At 42.2% G+C, this 21936-nt stretch overlaps 1 protein-coding gene and 1 long non-coding RNA gene across 2 annotated transcripts in view; one reads left to right on the top strand and one right to left on the bottom strand.

The window, feature by feature from the left end:
• Nucleotides 1–8205, bottom strand: part of LOC137334268 (protein bassoon-like) — a 379103-nt gene extending 370898 nt beyond the window's left edge. Inside the window, exon 1 of the mRNA XM_067998926.1 lies at nt 8090–8205. Within this exon, the coding sequence (XP_067855027.1) occupies nt 8090–8205 (116 nt within the window). The remainder of the gene's footprint in view (nt 1–8089) is intronic.
• The window catches only part of LOC137334269 (uncharacterized), a 105387-nt gene that overhangs the window by 58776 nt on the left and 24675 nt on the right, over nt 1–21936 (top strand). The gene's annotated exons all lie outside the window — the stretch shown is intronic.

Genomic DNA, 21936 nt, shown 5'->3' with positions numbered 1-21936 from the left:
CATTACTCTACCATCTCTCAGCATCTCACTCAATCGGATTCTTGCAGCTCAAGCTGTATATACCCAGATCGATCTTTTCACAGGAGTGACAAAATAAATATTAACCTTTCCACCAGAATGAGGTTATCTTTTTTCCTTGAAATCTAAATATATCTGTACTTTCGTTTGCATGCATTGTGCAAATAAGCCACAAAACATCACATTTTGACAGTAGGTGGCTGCAATGGAAATCACTTTCCTTTCCTCAAAGTAACAATTCATATCGGAGTATGGCTCCACAGATGTCAGCACCTTACTCTTGTTGCCCAAGAGGAGGAATGCTGAGCTCAAGGGCTATATGTCATAGCATATGTGGGGAGGAAAGGTCATAACTTTATATGTGAGCCTAGACAGTGAGCTCTGGCAAGCAATTCAACAGTGCAAGACTTCACAGCAGAGCCTAATCTCATCCTCGCCCAACATCCACAGTTGGGACTCTTCCCAGTAGTAGTCACTGGACAGCAATAGAGGTAACCCCAGCTGATTTTTCTCCCTCTTGAGTCTGGGTAAAGCAAGGGATAGTATGTTCTAGCACCTTCACTGCTGATTCAGCACAAAACAAGAATTCAAAGTGGGATCATCTAAATCTGTGTGACTCAATTTCACGTTGCACGACACAGTTATCCTATGTGACTTATGGAATAAAGGTTCTGGCTTTTCCCAAACAAAATTAAGTCTCATTGATGGTCCAGTTGATAAAGAAAACATTGTCAGGGGTCTGATGTTCAATTCTGATGAAAAGAGAAAAAGAATCAGCCAATCCTGATCTATATCCAATGACCTCTCCTGGAAAGAGACCATGCATGGATGTCAAATGAGGTCAAAATCAGATTTAAAAATCAAAAATTGGAGAAATTAGTTTCAATTTCCATGCAAGTTACAAAATTACCAGCAAACCTCTACTTTGACGAGCTCAAAACAATATGGAACCTACTCATGTTGAGGATAAACTCAGTCAAGAATATATATGAATGAACAGTTTCCCAGATTCTACATAATAAAGCAGACAGCATGATTAATAAAGATAGTTAACTCCTGGGAGCAGATCACTTTGCCTCTAATTAAACCTTCTTAAATTGCATATCTTTCAGATATAAACAATTATGAGTCAAACCACTCAACAAGTACGCGCTTTATAAGTATACACAAACATTGATCCTTACGATCAACAACAACTTGCATTTATGTAGCACCTTTAAAGTATTAAAACCATCCCAAGGTGCTTCACAGAGCCACATAAAGCGATATTAGGACAGGTGTCCAAAACCTTGGTCAAAGAAGTACGGTTTAAGAAGCGACTTAAAAGGAGAGAGGGGTTTTGGGAGGGAATTCCAGCGCTTAGGGCCTAAGCAGCTGACGGCACGGTCGCCAACGATGGAGCGATGAAAATCGGGGATGAGCAAGAGGTCAGAATTGTAGGAGCATAGAGACCTCGGAGGGTTGTAGGGCTGGTGGAGGTTTCGGACATAGGGGTGAGACCATGGAAGGTTTTGAACACAAGGATGAGAATATTAAAATCAAATATTAAAATGTTGTCGGACTGGGAGCCAATGTAGGTCAGTGAACACAGGGATGACGTTTGAATGGGACGGTGCGAGTTAGGATACGGGCAGCAGAGATTTGGATGAGCTAGAGTTTACAAAGGGTAGAAGGTGGGAGACCAGCCAGGAGAGCATTAGAATAGTCAAGTCTGGAGGTAATAAAAAGCATGGATGAGGATTTCAGCAGCAGATGAGCTTTACTTCTGCTTTGCTCTCATAATTAAAGTATTCATAAAAGATTTGGGTCATGTGCATGGTATTGATTTCTGTACTGATTAAATGTTATGGTTGGAAGTTCTGATAATTGATTTTAAAATATATTTACTGACAGAGCATGTTTCAATGTTGTGCTTGTACTTCAAACTTTGGGTTACCATAAGATCATGAGTTGCAGATTAACGGTTCAACTCATTACCGGCTTTCTAATTTTAAACAAAAAGACATAAAACTAGAAGACATGAACACGTGAAAACTATAAATATGTAATGGTTAAAAACAACCTTCTGGGAAGGTCTATCTCTGGCCCAATAGAACAGAAAAGAACATGTGAACCAGGTCTTTATTTGGAATACAAATCTCCCGCTCAACAAGTCTCCATTTTAGACCCCTCTCTACTTTGCTCCACCTGTACAGGAAGTGGGTGGTGGAAGGAACCCCAGAAAAATTTCAAAACTGACATTGGTTGGTGTTTGAGGGAGGGATCAGGCAAGCCTAGATACATAGCGTAAAGAATTAGCTGATGTATTTTAGGAATAGCGTATAATTTTTGGAACTTAGAACATATTAGGTGGTGTTTGGTGTCTAACATATTATTGAATATCAAATATTTTCCCATTTCTAACTACCTACTATCTTCCATGCTTTCATGTCAGAATATAGTGGAAAAACCATTTCTGATAATGAGCATTTTCCAACTGACTGATGAGCTCCATTTCCTCTGAAGTATCCAGCTGACTGCTTCAGTTTTACAGCCACATGAAATGAGCAACTCTTATGTAATTAATTCATAAATATGTTGTGAAGTATCTTCTCAGAATCCGAAGAATGTGAAATTATTAAAATGCCTCATTTTGGGCAACCTAACAAAAGTTTTTTTTAAATTTATTCATTCTCGGGATGTGGGCATCGCTGGCAAGTCAGCATTTGTTGACCATCCCTAGTTGCCCTTGAGAAGGTGGTGGTAAGCTGCCTTCTTGAACCGCTGCAGTCCATGTGGTTAAGGTACTCCCACAATGGGAGTTCCAGGATTTTGACTCAGCGACAATGAAGGAACAGAAATATATGTACAAGTCATTGAAGTTCCCCCACCCAAAGTATATTCTGTGCCCTTGCTACCTACCCTCAGTGCTTCCTCCAAGTGGTGTTCAACATGGAGGAGTACTGATTCATCAACTATGGGAGGATGGTAGGTGGTAATCAGCAGAAGGTTTCCTTGTCCATGTTTGACCTGAAGCCATGAGACTTCATGGGGTCCAGAGGCAATGTTTAGGATTCCCAGGGCCACTCCCACCCAACTGTATACCACTGTGCCCCTGCCTCTGGTGTGTCTATCATGCCGGTGATGGTGAGCGAGGAGTCTGGGACATTGGCTGATATGTATGATTCTGTAAGGATGACTGTGTCAAGCTGTTACTTGACTAGTCTGTGGGACAGCTCTCCCAACTTTGGTTCCAATCCCCAGATGAGTACTTCACAGAGTCAACTGAGCTGGGTGTGCCTTTGTCATTGCCGATGCCAAGGTCACAGCTGAGTGTTCCTTCTTTTTTGTAGCGGTTTGATTCAACTGAGTGGCTTGCTGGGCCATTTCAGAGTGTCATTGTATGGGTCTGGAGTCACATATGGGCCAGACCAGGTAAGGACATGTTTCCTTCTGTAAGGGACATTAGTGAACCAGTTAGATTTTTCCGACAATCTAACAACTTCATTGTTATTTTAGTTTTTTTTAAAAAATTGAACTTAATTTCACAAACTGCCATGGTGGGATTTGAACTCATGTTTGCTGGATTACTAGCCAAGGCCTCTGGATGATTAGTCTAACATAACCACTGTGCTGCCATACCCATGCCTAAAGATAAAATCCAGGAAAGGTCTTTAACAGCCACACTCCTATTGTGCCATGTTCATTCTGCTAAACCTTTCATTGGCAGAATACAAGATAAATTGGCCCCATATGGTGCCTCATGATTCATAAAACAAAGTGTTAGGAGCAAGTTACAAAGTAGAATTTCATTGCTTTTTTCCACATTGAAGAGCCAAGTGCATTTATAGTGTGTGGAAGCTGTTGGATATAAATAGCAGCTGTGAACATTTGCATCTGACTGATATGACTAGAATATTAAGTGGGATATTTATATGAACTTGTTATTTTCCAAAATTGTGTGTATAATCACTTCAGTTTCAACAGCACAACTATTCAACGAGCACTTGATTTCATACCAAAAATGTTAATATGGCTCAATAGGATAGTGGATGTGGTATTGAATGATACAGACCAGAAAAGTCCCAGGTTCACTGCCTGGTCTTTGCTGCATGTGGTAATCTTATCTAGAGAAGAAAGGACATAACTGTTCTCACTGCCCCTGGGCTGGAAGAGAAAGGAGGAGGAGAAAATCAGCTAGTGCTCCTAATTATCCAGCGATCATTCCTGGAATGTGTCCATCAGGCAATGATAGGATAAAGCTCAGCCGTGATATCCTCCACAATTAAATAACCTGCCAACACTCATTAAGAGTGGTCACTTGGGTGAAGTACCAGAGGGCCATCAGTGCCTGTGGGGCCTACACTCCAGCATAAATCAGTGCCCTCATTAGAGGAAAAAAAATGGAAAAATATATAGCAATGTTATTAAATATAGTAATGGTAATGTAGATTAGGTCCACTACATTATTTTCAATAAATTTGTTCCTTTAAATCTGTTTGTATCTAAATTGTACACTTGAATTGCTCAATTACTTATTAAAAGACATAACCCATATTTTGTATCATTACCCTGACTTTGTACAGTAAAGTGTAATGCTGCCAAATGGTAATGTCTAGTGTCCCATGTGTCAGATAACATTTCAACATCTGCTATCTTCCCTTACCCGGCATAAAACAGAGGAATTCTACAAGTCATGAATATTCTTTCAAACAGAGCTAGATTTCATCCTTTTCAAAAAAGCAGAAATGAGCGCAGTATAAAAAGGACAGATTTCTCACTGTCTGCAGCATGTCCCTACAGCTATGCTTATAGGCTCCGCCTTGAACACTGAAGATGCACATTTGCATAGCAATCTGAAGTGAATGTGCTACAAAGTGATGCATGCCCTAATGAACCAGTAAAGAAATCTGCCACCCTTCTAGAGATGTTGAAATCTAGAATCAGATTTTATTGTAAGAAATTGCACAAAATTCTGTAATTAGAATCTAGTTAACCAAGATAAAGGGGTATCTTAAGCTACTGCTATCAGTACAGTATCCTCTCCTCCTCCTCCTCTCCCCAGTATAATTCTTCAATTATTCGAAATCTACTTATAGTCACTTGCCCAAACACGGATTCCTTTAACAAGCTGCATTGAAGCATCAACACCAACAGATCCAATTTTGCACCACTTGCACTGGTGGAAATTTCTTGGATGGTGATTTAATAAATGGCTCAAGCAAGATCTGGCCCCAACTTCAACTAGCATGAGAATACTGCTAACAAGCCGAAAGTAGCTGCAGTGACCGAGGAGCCACAAACAACATTGATAAAAGCTACATATATTTGCCATTATACACTACTTCAAGCATACAAAAAATAATACAGTCCTGATCGACTTGTCTTCCTGCCAAGTCCCATTTATTGTTACTTCTTACATGCAGGTAGGCATATTCTAGTTGCAGCAGTCAGGTGCAAGCATCCAAGATTATTCTATAAAGTTATAATCAAAATATATTAAAAAATGGTAGTCATAGCAAAAAATCGGATTTATTATCGTAACTTTATTGCAGAACAGTTCATCTTCAGTATATTTGGGCTATATAAGTGTTGAACGAAAGCCAGTCACTTCATGGTTGGCCTAGTAAACAGACTTAAATCTATAACTGACTTTACTCTGTATATCCCACATTAATTTAGGGCACATCAATCTGGTCTACGCCACTCAGACGTCGGGCACCCTCTAGTTTCGGTATTTGATTCCTAAGTAGTACTGATATAGCCATAAAATCCAAATTTTTAAATTATTCTTCATCAAAATTGTACGTTATTGGCTGGTAAAAATTCAAAATCGCAAAAAAATGCGAATTTTCAAAACAGCAGAAGCTGCTTGGCTGTGACAAAGTTCAAGAAAATAGTGCTGAAATGGACAGCTCCCAATGTCGATCATAAACGCGCGGACATTGGATTGACTTGGGCAGATGTTGAGGTCGATCACAAACGCGCATACAGAAACTGATACAGAAACGGACAGCTCCCATCGAACATAAACACTAAGCCCTCAAACGTATGGCTATTCTAATGCAGGAAAGGTGGTGCTGAAACAGATAACAGTGCTGCTATACATACACAGGTTCTTGGTTGATTAAAATACACACGCGTGGTTCTGAAATAGACAGCTCCCATAAGCGAAGCGTGCCACGTTTGAGCACCATACAGAGAAATAAAGTGTTATTATTAAATAATATGAAAGAGACAGTTCCTAGTGCGGCCACACGCTGCTTGGGGAAAATGGTGCTGACGGCCGTTCATAGCGCGCTCACACGGACCTCTGAAACATAACGTTTCAGGATGTATTAAAGAAACAAAGCTTCAATTACTGACCATAGAACACAATATGAATCGGGAACAGATAATCGAAAGTACTAGCTCTAATTATCGAACGTTGTTGGCAGAATTTTCCTTTCATATGTTTAACCCATAACCATTCTGCACAGAAACGTACTAACATTCGACCAAGTAGTGAAGCTAGCAATTGTTTTAGATTAACGTTGTTTTAATTAACCAGCCCAACATATGTAACAGGAACAGATGTCATTGAAAATTATACGCTTTACCTAATCCCCCCCACACCCCCTTTCCCTAGGATGCTGTTCTTCCTTTCTCACAAACAAATCTGCAGACTTCATTTATCGTTCCCTTATAAATTTTAAGAATACCATCATACAGCGAGAACATCTACAGCGAATATTTAAATGATATGACTTGACTAAACAAAATCTGATTTTTTAGAAAACATTACTTTTACTCGGAAAGATCTTCCGATTGGCTTGATAATGAGCAACAAAACCTTAACTATTTATGCCGACTGTTATAATTGATAGTCTGTGGTTCTGAATGGACAGCGACTTCTGACGCCAATACTTGAGCAGTCTTGCTGTTCAATAATAACTTGTTAGTTGGTACGAAGTTGTGCGTTCTTTTACCTCTTTTATATTTAAACCTGCACCCTTGTACTATGAGACTTTCATTGCTCCGTTACCAGTATGCAAAAGACCCGAAGAACCTTCAAGATATGATTTCCAGCCACCTTTAGTAGGCATAACACAATCTCCTTTAGGCAAACGCAAAATTCATCCTAGTATATCTCTTACACAGAATAACATACATCGTCTTCAGCCTCTATCACTTGAATTTAAAAGTTTCGAATCCAAGATATATCATAGTCCACCAGACGCAAATGGAAACTACTAACCCAAGCACATTTCTCAAGCACTTAACGAGGCGGCCAAGAAATGCTGATCTGTCTTTTCTACGACAGTCTACAGCTCACCGTCTCATTGCTGACTTTATGTGATTCTGGGTCCTGTTTTCTGGTTTATAATTCGTGTATGTCTCGTCCTTTTGTTTCTCCACTGGCGGACAGCTTCTTGTTGCATTTCACCGAACATGCATACAGTGCTGCCATCCCCTCCCTCTCTGAACTGCTAGCCTTTTAAAAATTAAGACCCGATGCCCCTGTGCTTTGCGTTGTTCTGTAGCTCGGTTTCTGAATTCATCTGGCTGGTCAGTTCCACTGCTCTTTCCTCGTCGCCTGTGACTATTAACGATGCGTGCGGTTTACGGACACTCTGGTGCATGTGCATTAACCTAAGCGGAAGTCTTCGTTTCTTTCCAGTGAAAACCTTTCTGGACTGCATTTAAAATCAGAGTTATGATTGAAGGAACAGAAAAATACATCCTGCCCCTGCGTGCCCCATCCCTCGCTCACTTGTCGGGCTATTTTTTTTTAAAAATCTGGTTGCATTGTTGAGTGTAATTGTAAACCTGCCCTGTTGGTCTCAGCTGTCCCTGCTTCCTGCTTCCAACCTCGGCCCCGGCCACTACCCTGCCCCAATACTCTCTCTCCTACTTGCCCGGGCCTGCTTGGCAACCTCTGCCAGGTCAGGCCGTCGTGGTGCCGCCGGCACCTAATTCTCGGACTCGGTTGCTATGCTGGTCACCGTGTGTGCCAGTGCCCCAGTGCCCCGGTTACTGTCCTGCCCCCTCCCTCTCCCTCTCCCTCCGGGGCTTGGCCGTTTCTCTGTGCCTCACTGCCCCGGTTGCTAACCTGCTGGCTGCCGTTGCTCGTCCTCCTGGTGCTCCGTTGGGGGCCGCGGGTGTTTTCAAAGGTGGTGCAGAGGCCGGGCCCAGCTCGCCGGGCTCCAGGCTGTTCTCGTTGCCCATGTCGGTGAGGCTCTCGCTTAGCGAAGCTCTGCCTCCGCCATCAACACCATCTTCTACTCTTTCTCCCGAGGGGCGTCACTGCGCCTGCGCCGCCAACCGCCAACCGCCACCCCCACCGCGCGCTAACGCGCCTGCGCCAACCCCTCCCCCCCCCAAAAAAAAGTGCGTCGGTGTGGATGGACTGAGCATGCGCAAATCCGCAACTCATCGCCTGCTCCCGCGACCACTGGAAATTTAATGCGCCTGCGCAGAGATGGGCTTCGCTCAGTCGGTCCTTGCTGATCTTGTTCTTGTGAATGAACGGATTATCATGGACTCCACACACAATCCATTTTTAATCTCCTGATAGTTCCGTGCCTTCCACCAAAGATAAATCAAATCAGGTAGAGTTCCAGAATACCTTGAATACATGATCCGTTATGCATCCCTTTTTCCGGCGTGACATTTCCCTGGCTCCAGCAGCTCAGGAACTACCATGCACCATGCGACTTATAATTATTTCTATACGTTCTCATCCCCTAACCCTCCATCCCGTTTCCATCCGGATTGCCTGTGCAAGAAGTGTTCCTGCTTTTTACGAACTGCTACTCCTGTAGTACAGTCAACGTCACATCTAATTTGTTTTCAGCACTAAGACCTTTTCATTTAAGACCTATTTTTTCTACTTTTCTTTCAAAATAACATCTTTTATTAAAGGGTCTTGGAGGAGAGGTTTAGAAATAGCTTCATAGACACGTACATTGACAACTGACTGAGAAAGAATATATGAAGCCTTATCACATCTCTCAGTATGTCTTAAAGCTCTTCACATCAAATTAATTTGTTAAGTGACTGTAGGCAAATACAGCAGCCAATTTGTACATAGCAAACAGAAAATTAGATGAATAATCAGTTAATCTGTTTTTGGATACAAAAGAAATGATGGCCAAAATACTCAGAGAACTCACTGCTCATCTTATAGATCTCTTGCGCATCCCCAATTTTCATCGCTCCACCATTGGCGGCCATGCCTTCAGCAGCATAGGCTCAAAGCTCTGCAATTCCCTCCATAAAACTCTCTGCCTCTCTACACCTTTTCCTTTCAGACGCTCCTGAAAACCTACCTCTTCGACCAAGGCTGTCCTAATATCTCCCTAAGTGGCTAGGTGTCCAATTTTGTTTGATAACACTCCTGTGAAGTGCCTTGGGATGTTTTACTATGTTAAAGGCTCTATATAAATGCAAGTTGTTAAGATAATGCTGGGACACTCAGATATCTCATTGCTTTAGAAAGAGTAGCAGAGACGGCTTCAGCTTAAAAGATATTGGCCCCAATATACGCAGGGAGGCGGGGAGGGTGCAGGGGGAGCTGGAAACGACTGAGGCAGTAGACCACAGCCGGAGACCCTTGGGGTCGGTTCCCGGCAGTCGGGAGGGGGGAAGGGGGAGGTCACCGTGATCATGGCATGGAGAGTCATTGGGGCTTGGGGGAGAGAGATGCCTTTACGGGAGGGGGGAAAGGTCGCTGATCGGGGCTGGGGTGGGTGGTGGGATTGGCTGCGATCAGCTGAGGGAGAGAGGCCATGGGGCCTGGAAGAGGGAGGTCAGCGATCACAGCAGAGGTGAAAGAGAGGCCGCAATCAGTAAAGTGAGCCCAATGGCTTTTATGAGGGGAAGCACTCCTGCTCCTTCTGGCCCGCGAGGAGTGCTGTAAAAGGCACTTAGTTTGTAGAGCCAGTAGCTCCTGCCTCCCTTTCACTGCCGGGTTTCCACACCCCTGGGAACTGTAAAATTTAAATTGGGCTCAAATTGCACTGTGGGAGACTAATTTAAATATGTTAATTAAGTGCCCCGCCTCTTCATGGCAGTACGCTCTGATGCCACAAAACCCACCGCCGTAAAAATGGCAATGGGTGTGTATCCGGCAGGTTGGGGTCGCATTTCCCTTTTTTTTATTTTTAACCCCCCCCCAACCTTCTCCCATCCATCGTAGGGGGGAGGGGGTTAGTATCGAGGGCATTATCTCTGACAATCTCTGAGAATCCCCTCAGTACTGCACTCAAATGGAGCTCAAGCCCACAACTTGCTGATTCAGAGACAGCAGTGCTGAGCCAATCTGATTGGTACCCAGCTAATGCATTGTTTACCCTGGTGTCCTAGAGGATTTCAGGGGTTTCTTGATCAAGCATTGTCAGTTGTTTAGAGCTTTTACAGGCCATGGACTAGGTACTCTCCAAACTGAGAGGTTTGGCCAACTCCTGAATTGTAAAGCTTCCCTGACAAAAGATAAAGTTCTGCTGCAAAGTTTTCCCCAGCAGTTGCTGCTGAAATATCTTCTGTATCAAAATGACATCTGAGGTGATGCAAGCACACAATATATTGTACAAACAGGGAAGATACAAAGTTTCTCACTCTTCAAGCTCAAAATATTAAGTTTGTCTTAATTTCTTTAAAATTCTCTCAACTTCTAAGTTTATAAAGATAAGGAGTACAGTTCAAGTTGATAATCCTTGATTTTTTATATTGTAAATGATGGATCTTAGTGCTGCAAACAAGTTAGATTGATTTTTATTTTGCAAATTACATTGTTTAATAGTGTGCAAAAAGAGACAACTGTAACAAGGATAGAAGACTAACAAAATTCACTCTGGTGGATGTGGAAATACAGAAAGAGCTGGATAATTTGCACCGAGTAGCCAATGAACAACCCAGAGGTTTTCTATAGCCTAAAATAGTCTCCAAAAATAATTGTTCAGTAAACAGTGGTGAGTACTGCATTTGGAGTTCACTTACAGGGGTCAGAATTCCAGGTGCTGTAAGAGAGAATTTCACATATAGGAGAAGTGGTATGCAAAGCTTCACCACATGTGTTCAATGCAGACTTGTTCAATTGATACAGAACGCTGAGGTAGAGTTGCAACAGCCTGTGCAACTAGCCTAAACAAAGTCTTAAATGTTAGCAATTCCTGTGGTCATAATGTTGTTGAAGACCATCATTGAAAAAGTGCTTCATGATCCAACAATTGTAGAACCTTTCTACAGAGGAGCGTTTAAAATTACGAGTCAGTCAGAGAATTGATAATATCATCATACGGCCCATCCTCCCTCACATTCCCTGCATTTTTTTATACCTTGTAAGTATAAAACTTCCACAAACTGCTTATTGCTGCCCCCTATCGGCTGAGTTTACGTAACATTTTATTGTGACTGGGAGACTGGATTCCAAACAAAACTGGAGCTGCATTTTTTTTTCAATTTTCATTGCTTAAAGAATTTTCCAAAAAATTGTGTTTAAAACAGAGAAAATACAATTTATTTAAAAATAAAATATATATTACAAAAATGGCTGATACAAGTAAGAGAAATAGAATGTACTGTAAAATAATGGGAAATAATTTTTATTTGCATATGTGTTACTGGCTATTATTTATTCACTACATCATCCCTTGTGAATTATCAGCCTTACTTGTCCTTGGAAATTTCAATCTCCACCATTAGAATATTCTTGGTTTCTGATCTTTTAAAACTGAACTGGTATTCTGTAATAAAAAATCATTGAAATTTAGTATGTCTTTATTAATAAAACAGCAAAAGATAGATGTCTACTTGAAAAAAAATTATTTATTTGGTTCTGTCCTTTTTTTACACTTTTATCTCCTCCCCTCTCATCCATCCACATTCCTCAGACGAAAGAAACCTGTTTCCTGCAAGAGGCCTATGCTATTCTCTATTGAACCACCATTTTCTAAAAAATCAGACTGCATCACCATGCTTAAAAATCTGTAAGCCAAATCAGAGAAATCCACATAAGTAGAGTCCTGTTTGCCTGATATGGAGTACACATTCTTTCCCCTTAGGGGTACACCCGACTCACCTAAGCTTGGAAAGCATAGATGCAGGTTGGCAAGAGCCAAGCTTAAGGACCTCCATGTATGTGATGGGCTACTGTTGAAGTTTAACCAGTTAAGACAGCACAGTTTATTAGCACATAGCACAGGGAACAATCCCCACTGCCTGTCCAGCTAAATCCATTAGGACATTGGATTACAGTGTTATGTGGCGCCAACTCAGAAGAATACCAGCCTCCAATAAAGGGTGTACCCTTCCAGGTGCCATCAATGAATCAGGCTGGCAATCATTAGTATTCTGGAGTACTGTTGACCTCTTGGTTTAGGTATCAGTTACCAAGAGTACAACAAAGCAAGCATTTCATTTTGGAGCCAACTCGACACCAAATAGGTGCTGCTTATCTCCTCCTTAAAATGTATGAATGAAGAGCCACTGTGTCCTGACCACATCATGGACACACACCTTACTCAATTAAAAAGCTGAGCTGCAGAGCTTCTGGAGCAACTGCCTACCTCTTTGCAACCCAATCAAAGTAGGTACTGAATCTAGATATATCAACACATGTTCAGATACCCAGCCTCAGGTAGCTGTCGTCCTAAGTGTTAGAATTTCCTCATCATATGACAGCTATTTGACTCCAGCATGCTGGAAAGAGCTGCATAGGACAACTTGCAATATGCCAGCCACCTTGATGTTTTAAACATTCAAGTCCAATGCTATATATCAGGTTGACTTGTCACCAACTGCTTAATCCAGGGGCTTTGGCAAAGAGACACATCATATCACCCTGAAAGGGAGATAACAGCACTTTGGGGTCACTCATTCACCAATTTTGCACCCCTCGCTCTGGAGATATGCTTAGATGTGCCTATAGCACTTCATTGGATGGTATAGCTGAAGTCAAGAACTTGCCATTTGGGAGGTGGCAGGGACATTTATTCCAACTCTACTCTAACAGCTTGTTCAAGCACCATTGCAGAACATCACCATGCCACAATCCTGGAACCAACTCAACACTTCATATCCTTTTTTTTGCAAAATGTTTAAATTTTGTGGGTTCAGCTGGAACTCTGCAGATCTGCAATATTATTTTCTCCATTATGGGGATGGATTAAGGGGCAGGGAAATACAGCTTGTATGACACAAAAGCAGTGTTCTGTTCTAGCTCCTGAAATCAGATTGCATCTGTGCTGAAGCCAGCAGAAAATAAGCATTGTGGTTTGGTAATAGCAATAGATTGTAGTGATTTCTTGGATTAAAAACAATTTGCTTTCCTTTGGAAATAATTTTTCAACTTTTTGCACTCGAAAATAAACAGAATATGTTATTCTCCCGAAATATATATGGAGTCGGCTATTCCTCTGAATTAAAATCTGATATGACAACAGTTCAAATCACATCGTATAATAGCTGGTCAGTGCAAATCACCTGATTCAATCTCATGAGTTAGTTATCCATCGATGGTCACCAAGACACTTGCTGATGGCAAAACAAATGATTCAAAACAAAGTACTGCAAATCTCACTAATACCCGTTTATATGCATCAACATCCTGGGGGTCACCATTGACCAGAAACTTAACTGGACCAGCCACATAAATACTGTGGCTACAAGAGCAGGTCAGAGGCTGGGTATTCTGTGGTGAGTGACTCACCTCCTGACTCCCCAAAGCCTTTCCACCATCAACAGGAGTGTAATGGAATACCTTCCACTTGCCTGGATGAGTGCAGCTCCCACAACACTTAAGAAGCTCGACACCATCCAGGACAAAGTAGCCCGCTTGATTGGCACCCCATCCACCACCCTAAACATTCACTCCCTTCACCACCGGCGCATCATGGCTGCAGTGTGTACCATCCACAGGATACACTGCAGCAACCCGCCAAGGCTTCTTCGACAGCACCTCCCAAACCCACAACTCTACCAACTAGAAGGACAAGGGCAGTTAGGGATGGGCAATAAATGCCAGCCTCGCCAGCGATGCCCACATCCCATGAACGAATAATAAAAAAAACGCACATGGGAACAACACCACCTGCACGTTCCCCTCCAGGTCACACACCATCCCGACTTGGAAATATATTGTCGTTCCTTCATCGTCGCTGGGTCAAAATTCTGGAACTCCCTACCTAACAGCACTGTGGGAGAACCTTCACCACACGGACTGCAGCGGCTCAAGAAGGCGGCTCACCACCACCTTCCCAAGAGCAATTAGGGATGGGTAATAAATGCTGGCCTTGCCAACGACGCCCACATCCCATGAACGAATAAAAGAAAATCATAAAGAATAATGCATGCTGTAGCATGTTCAAGATCATAATATAATGAGAACTTCAGTTGACAATAAACTGCTGCAGGTTTTAGGTATCATCTGAAGCCTTTAATGTCTGATGACCTTGTAATATATTCTAGTCTGTGTGCTACACTGTGTACCCAGCAGAGTGAAACAAAACTTCATATAACTGCAATTTGTGTCATGTGGTACCATACCTCTTCAATCTGAGGCATGTAGTACAATATCATATAGTGTGATTCATCAGATGTACTTAAAAGTGTAGTCTGAATGATTCTGAATATCTTTAACTTATCACTCAGCACTGTTACTTCCAAATTTCTTTGGCAAGTCAATGTTCGTATTTTATATCACTCATATGGAATATCAAATATTCAGAAGTCTGCTTGAAAATTTTAACGCATCTTGGGATTCAGATGACATTGACAAACTGCTTGAGCTTCGTTCTCCTGCTTTATGTTGTCACCCCTATCTATTAGAGTACAATGAGAAAATAATGACATCTTACAACAAGAATAGCATAGAAAGGATCTATTTTCAACCTTGGTGGAGATATACTTACCACACTGCTGCCAAGGTCAGTAGTCCCAGTACATTCCAAGATGTTGAAGGTCATGTCGCAGATCCGTGTAAGTCCAGCTCATGTTAGAGCTGGATTTCAGAAAGTGGTCCATGTTTCAACCATATGGCTAAAAAATGTCATTTTCGAATACTGGGGTGGCGGGGGGGAGAGGAGTATTTATATTGGTGGAAATTTTAAATAAAGCCGAAATTAAGTCGAAATGATATCATGAATGGAGATAGAGTACTGTGAGTGGTACTCTCAGTTCATAATGTGACTTGGAAAACAACTTCATGGTGCCAGTGAAGAGGGAATTCTGCATAAAATATTGCTCTCAAGCTGCCTCTAATGAGCAGATGGAAAGTCTCAAATGCAGGAATCAGGAAGGACTGAGAGACACTACCAAGCATAATGTGCTTATTTAATTTGCTTTCTATCATTTAGGACTTTGGACAAGCCGGTTGAATGCTTTTGACCCGGTAGACTGCAAATCTATGGACTTCACCATGTTTACTGTTGCCCTGTTTAAAGGAGAGGAATCCCACAATTGAGTGGTCTTGAAAGCAGAACTGCAAAATCTACTGCTAGGTCTCTGCCAAAATAAATCAGTTTTTAAAAAGATGCATATATTAACAATGCTCCTGTTACACCAATGGGACTGTGAGCTCCATAAACTTGAGTTCTTCCAAAACTCTGCTGCCCATATCCTAACTCATACCAAGTCACGCTCACCCATCACCTGTGCTCGCTGACCTAGATTGGCTCCCGGTCCAGCAACGCCTCAATTTTAAAATTCTCATCCTTGTTTTCAAATTCCTCCATGGCCTCGCCCCTCCCTATCTCTGTAACCTCCTCCAGCCCTACAACTCTCCAAGATTTCTGCGCTCCTCCAATTCTGTCCTCTTGTGCATCCTGAATTTTAGTCGCTACACCATTGGCGGCCGTGCCTTCAGCTGCCTAGGCCTTAAGCTCTGTAATTCCCTCCCTAAAGCTCTCTGGCTCTCTCGCTCTCTCTTCTCCTTTAAGATGCTTCTTAAAACCTACCTCTTTGACCAAGCTTTTGGTCACCTGTCCTAATATCTCCGATGTAGCTCGGTGTCAAATTTTGTATGATAATGCACCTGTAAAGCACCTTCGGACATTTCACTACGTTAAAGGCGCTATATAAATGCAAGTTGTTGTTGTTGTCTGGGGAGGCATGGGGCTCAGGGAACTGCAGGTATTACTTTCCCACCCACCTCCAGTCTGACCCTATTTCTCAGGCAACATGAGATGCAGCCAATGGCAGTCTCATTAATACATCTGTCACAGAGCCTGAACTTAAGACAGGTGATAGTGAAGGAACTATCTAAACTGAGAGGTCACTGCCATAATGCTTTGAAATTACAAGATAAATACATTTCTAGCCTCTCAAATGCACCTACAGAGGTGCCATTACCTCTTATGTTTCTATTTTTTGTACTGCAATTATAAACTCTGTCTGTTAGAACTATCTGTTTCATATTTATCAATTACATGAGGCTGGGGCATTTAGTGTCAATGTTTAAGTCCATGCTATGTAACAATGAGTATCCTATGCTGCAGTGCCATCTACTGGCAACACGATTAATGATCAGCAGGAAGCATTATGGAACTTTCAATTAGTTTAAATCAGGGGTCTCCCAAGCTTTTATCTTCTTGGGTCATATAGGTGTATGCCATAGAGCCCTGGGGAGAGGGCACCAATAAAGTTTGAATGCGTGTTCCTATTACTATGTATATATCCCAAGTTACTGATACTTAACAGATTTAAAATTCTGATCTAGAAATTATCCACCGATGAGGCAATGGTATTAAACAGCCCTTTCAAACTTCTGAGTCTACAAAATTCAAACAGAGCAAATCAGTGAAGAAGAAATATAAGCACAAATAGGACTGAGTTACCTGGGCTACAAGGGCTGGAATGCTAGGGCTGAGGGCCACACGTGTCTCCAGGGTCGCAGTTTGGACACCCCTAGTTTAAGGCACACATACTGGGTTTATAATATTCAGTCATGCATGGTGCTTGCATTGTAGCTGCTGCAGGGACCACTTGTTCACTTGTTAAGGTTCAAACTGGATATTAGCCATAGGGTTGAGCAGTGACAACATATATTGTTTCTACAACCAATTATGAGCTTTATGGATTATATAATTCCAAATCTGAATCAAGAGATCAGAATTCTATAGAATACAGTCTCTGACACCCAATCCAGAGCCCTGTGGGATAGAATCATCCCAATTTTGAATCTGTGGAGATATAGGGGTTGACTTTCAATCCAGCTTCCAATTCAATGTTAATCCAGGGTGGTGCCTTATTAGTACCCATCTGACCATCAGTACACCGACCCCCATCTCATTTTGTGGTGTCAGAATTGCTTACTTATTGAGCCTGGTATTAGTGGTGAGGGGCACTGAGAATTACTGTAACAAGCCCACAAAGGCTTCTCAGCCACAGGATTGGATTTTAGCAAGGCTTTTGACAAGGTCCCACATGGCAGATTGGTCAAAAAAGTAAAGGCCCATGGGATCCAAGGGAATGTGGCAAATTGGATCCAAAATTGGCTCAGTGGTAGGAAGCAAAGGGTAATGGTCAACGGGTGTATTTGCGACTGGAAGGCTGTTTCCAGTGGGTTGCCGCAGGGCTCGGTACTAGGTCCTTTGCTTTTTGTGGTATACATTAACAATTTGGTCTTAAACGTAGGGGGCATGATTAAGAAATTTGCAGATGACACGAAGATAGGCCGTGTGGTTGATAGTGAGGAGGAAAGCTGTAAACTACAGGAAGATATCAATGGACTGGTCAGGTGGGCAGAAAAGTGGCAAATGGAGTTCAATCCGGAGAAGTGTGAGGTAATGCATTTGGGGGGAGCAAACAAGGCAAGGGAATACACAATAAATGGGAGGATACTGAGAGGTGTAGAGGAAGTGAGGGACCTTGGAGTGCATGTCCACAGATCCCTGAAGGTAGCAGGACAGGTAGATAAGGTGGTTAAGAAAGCATATAGAATACTTTCCTTTATTAGCCAAGGCATTGAATATAAAAGCAGGGATGTTATGCTGGAACTGTATAAAACACTAGTTAGGCCACAGCTTGAGTACTGCGAATAGTTCTGGTCACATTACAGGAAGGATGCAATTGCACTAGATAGGGTGCAGAGGAGATTTACAAGGATGTTGCCAGAACTGGAGAATTTTAGTTATGATGACAGGTTAGATAGGCTGGGGTTGTTTTCCTTGGAACAGAGGAAGCTGAGGGGTGATTTGATTGAGGTGTACAAAATTATGTGGGGCCTAGGTAGAGTGGATAGGAAGGACCTATTTCCCTTAGCGGAGGGGTCAATAACCAGGGGGCATAGATTTAAAGTGATTGGTAGAAGGATTAGAGTGGAAATGAGGAAACATTTTTTCACCCAGAGGGTGGTGAGGGTCTGGAACTCACTGCCTGACAGGGTGGTAGAGGCAGAAACCCTCAACTCATTTAAAAAATACCTGGATGTGCACCTGAAGAGCCGTGACCTGCAGGGCTACGGACCAAGTGCGGGAAAGTGGGATTAGGCTGGGTGACTCGTTTCTCAGCCGGCACGGACATGATGGGCTGAATGGCCTCCTTCTGTGCCATAAATTTTCTATGATTCTATGAATTGAGAAAACACACAGTACAAAAGAATTGAAAAAATTAATGTAAATGCATAAACTTAACTTGTAGCTTGTCCCCTTAAAGACACAGCCTGGCAATCCTGGCTGCGTAATTTATATGGGCCAAATTAGGAAACAGTGGGGGTAAAAATTCAACTTCAGCAGGGGCGCAAAACTGGTAGTAGCAGATCAGTTGTCTGTTATACATTCCGTCGAATTTTACCCCTAGTATATTTCCAAAGTTATAGATGGGAACTAACGTAGACTAAATTACATCACTTCCAGTCCATTATAACATTGTAAAGTCCATTATACATTTTGTAACAGTTTGTAAAAGAACATTTTGAAGGGGGAAGGCAACAGCCAGAATTTATGATCCATGTGAGAACTAATGACATAAGAAGGAAAAGGGTTAAGGGCCTGCAGTCAGAGTTTCAGGAGCTAGGGAGGAAGTTAAAAAGCAGGACCTCAAAGGTAGTAATTTCTGCATTACTCCCAGTGGCACGCGCTAGTGAGTATAGGAATAGTAGGAAAAGACATTTAAATGTGTGGCTGGAGAAATGGTGCAGAAGGGAGGGTTTCAGATTCCTGGGGCATTGGGACCAGTTCTGGGGCAGGGGGGATCTGTTCAAGATGGATCTCAACAGAGCTGGGACTTGCAGGGAGATTAACTAGTACTGTGGAGGAGGGTTTAAACTAATTTGACAGGGGGATGGGAACCAGGATGAAATATTAGAGAGGAGAAACAAGGTGCACAGAGGACTGGGAGGGACGAATAGCACTAGAGTAAAGAAAAGTTCAGAAAGAGGAGGGAACAGACAGAGGGCAAATGCGAGGCAATGAGTTTGGAGTGCATGTGCGTAAATGCAAGTAGAGTGATAAAAGAGGTTGGTGAGCTGCAGGCTCAAGTCACCACGTGGGACTATGAATATACTGGCAATAACAGAGACCTGGCTCAAAGAAGGGAGGATTGGATGCTAAATATTCCTGGCAACAAGGTATTCAGGAAAGTTAGGGAAGGAAAGAAAGGAGGGGTGTGGGGGGTGGTGGTTGGCAGTATTGATCATAGAAACTATTAGAGCACTGGAAAGGGATCATGTGGGTAAGGGGTCAAAAACAGAATCTATTTGGTTAGAATTAAGGAACAATAGAGGAGCTATTATGCTACTGGGTGTGTACTATAGGCCACCAAATAGTGGGAAGGAGATAGAGGAGTAAATCTGCAGGCAAATTACAGAAAGATGTAAGGACTATAGAGCCATGATAATGGGGGATTTCAATTATCCCAGTATAGACTGGGTCAGAAACAGTGTAAAGGGCAAAGAGGGGAAGGAATTCCTGACATGTGTACAAGAGAACTTTCTTGAACAGTGTGTTTCCAGACCAAGGAAGAAGGAAGTATTGCTGGATCTAGTTCTGGGGAATGAAGTGGGGCAGATGGAGCATGTTTAAGTGGGGGAGCATTTGGGGAACAGTGATCATAATATCATTAGGTTTAGAATAGTTATGGAAAAGGACAAAGAACAATCAAATGTGAAAATACTTAACTGGAGGAGGGTTAATTTCAGTGAGTTAAAAAAGGGATCTTGCCCAGGTGGGTTGGAATCAAAAATTGGTAGGCAAAACAGTAATTGAACAATGGGAGGCCTTCAAGGAGGAATTGGTTCTGGTACAGAGTAGACACATTCCTACAAGGAGGGAAAGCAAGGGCATCCATAGCCAGAACTCCCTGGATGACTAAAGATATAGAGATTAAAATGAAACAGAAAAAGGAGGCTTATGATGAATGTAAGGTTCATAATACAGTAGAGAACCAGGCTGAATACAGAAAGTACAGAGGGGGTCTAAATAAGGGAATGAGAGAGAGTATGAGAATAGATTAGTGACTAACATAAAAAGGAACCGAAAAGTCTTTTACAAACATATAAATAGTAAAAGGGTAGTCAAAGGAAGGGTGGGACCGATTAGGGACAAAAAAGGAAATCTTCTTGTGGAGGCAGAGGGCATGGCTGAGATACTAAATGAATACTTTGCATCGGTCTTCACTAGAGAAATGGATGCTGCCATTGTAGCAGTAAAGGAGGAGGTAGTAGCGATATTGGATAGGATAAAAATAGATAAAGAGGAATTACTTAAAAGATTGCCAGTACTCAAAATAGAAAAGTCACCAGGTCCAGGTGGGATGCAGCCAAGGTTACTGAGGGAAGTAAGGGTGGAAATTGTGGAGGCTCTTGCCACAATCTTCCAATCCTCCTTAGATATGGGGACTGTGCTGGAGGACTGGAGGATTGCAAATGTTACACCCCTATTCAAAAAAGGGGAGAGGGATAAACCCGACAAATATGAGCCAGTCAGCCTAATGTCGGTGATGGGGGAGCTTTTAGATACAATAATCCGGTACAAAATTAATTGGCACTTGGAAAAATATGGGCTAATAAATGAAAGTCAGCACGGAATTGTTAAAGGAAAATCATGTTTGACCAACTTGATTGAGTTCTTTGCTAAAGTAATGGAGAGGGTTGATGAGGGTAACGGGGTAGATGTTGTGTATATGGACTTTCTAAAGGCATTTGATAAAGTACCACATAATAGATTTGTTAGTAAAATTAAAGCCCACGGGATTAAAGGGACAGTGGCAGCGTGGATACAAAATTGGCTAAGGGACAGAAAACAGAGATTTGTGGTGAACGGTTGTTTTCCAGACTGGAGGTGTTCCCCAGGGTTCAGTATTGGGACCACTGCTCCTTTTGATATATATTAATGACCTGGACTTGGATACAGAGGGTATAATTTCAAAGTTTGCAGATGACACGAAACTCGGAAATGTAGTAATCAATGTGGAGGACAGTAACAGACTTCTATCATAGGACATAGACAGACTGGTGAAATAGGCAGACACATGACAGATGAAATCTAATGCAGAGAAGTATGAAGTGATACATTTTGGTAGGCAATATAAACTAAATGGTACAATTTTAAAGGGAGCGCTGGAACAGAGAGACCTGGGGGTGTATGTACACAAATCTTTGAAGGTGGCAAGACAAGTTGACAAGGCTGTTAAAAAAGCAAATAGGAACCTGAACTTTATTAATAGAGGCATAGGGCACAAAAACAAGGAAGTTATGCTAACCCTTTATAAAACATTGGTTAGGCTTCCACTGGATTATTGTGTTCATTTCTGGGCGCCACGCTTTAGGAAGGATGTCATGGCCTTCGAGAGGGAGGAGAAGAGATTTACTGGAATGGCACCAGGGATGAGGGACTGCAGTTATGTAGAGAGACTGGAGAAGCTGGAGTTGTTCGCCTTAGAACAGAAAAGGTTAAGGGGAGATTTGATAGAGGTGTTCAAAATCATGAGCGGTTTTGATAAGGAGAAACTGTTCCTAGTGGC

This window comes from Heptranchias perlo, chromosome 17 (genome assembly GCF_035084215.1).
Source record: "Heptranchias perlo isolate sHepPer1 chromosome 17, sHepPer1.hap1, whole genome shotgun sequence".
In the NCBI taxonomy this organism is placed as follows: Eukaryota; Metazoa; Chordata; class Chondrichthyes; order Hexanchiformes; family Hexanchidae; genus Heptranchias; species Heptranchias perlo.
This window is presented reverse-complemented; position numbering and strand designations above follow the sequence as displayed.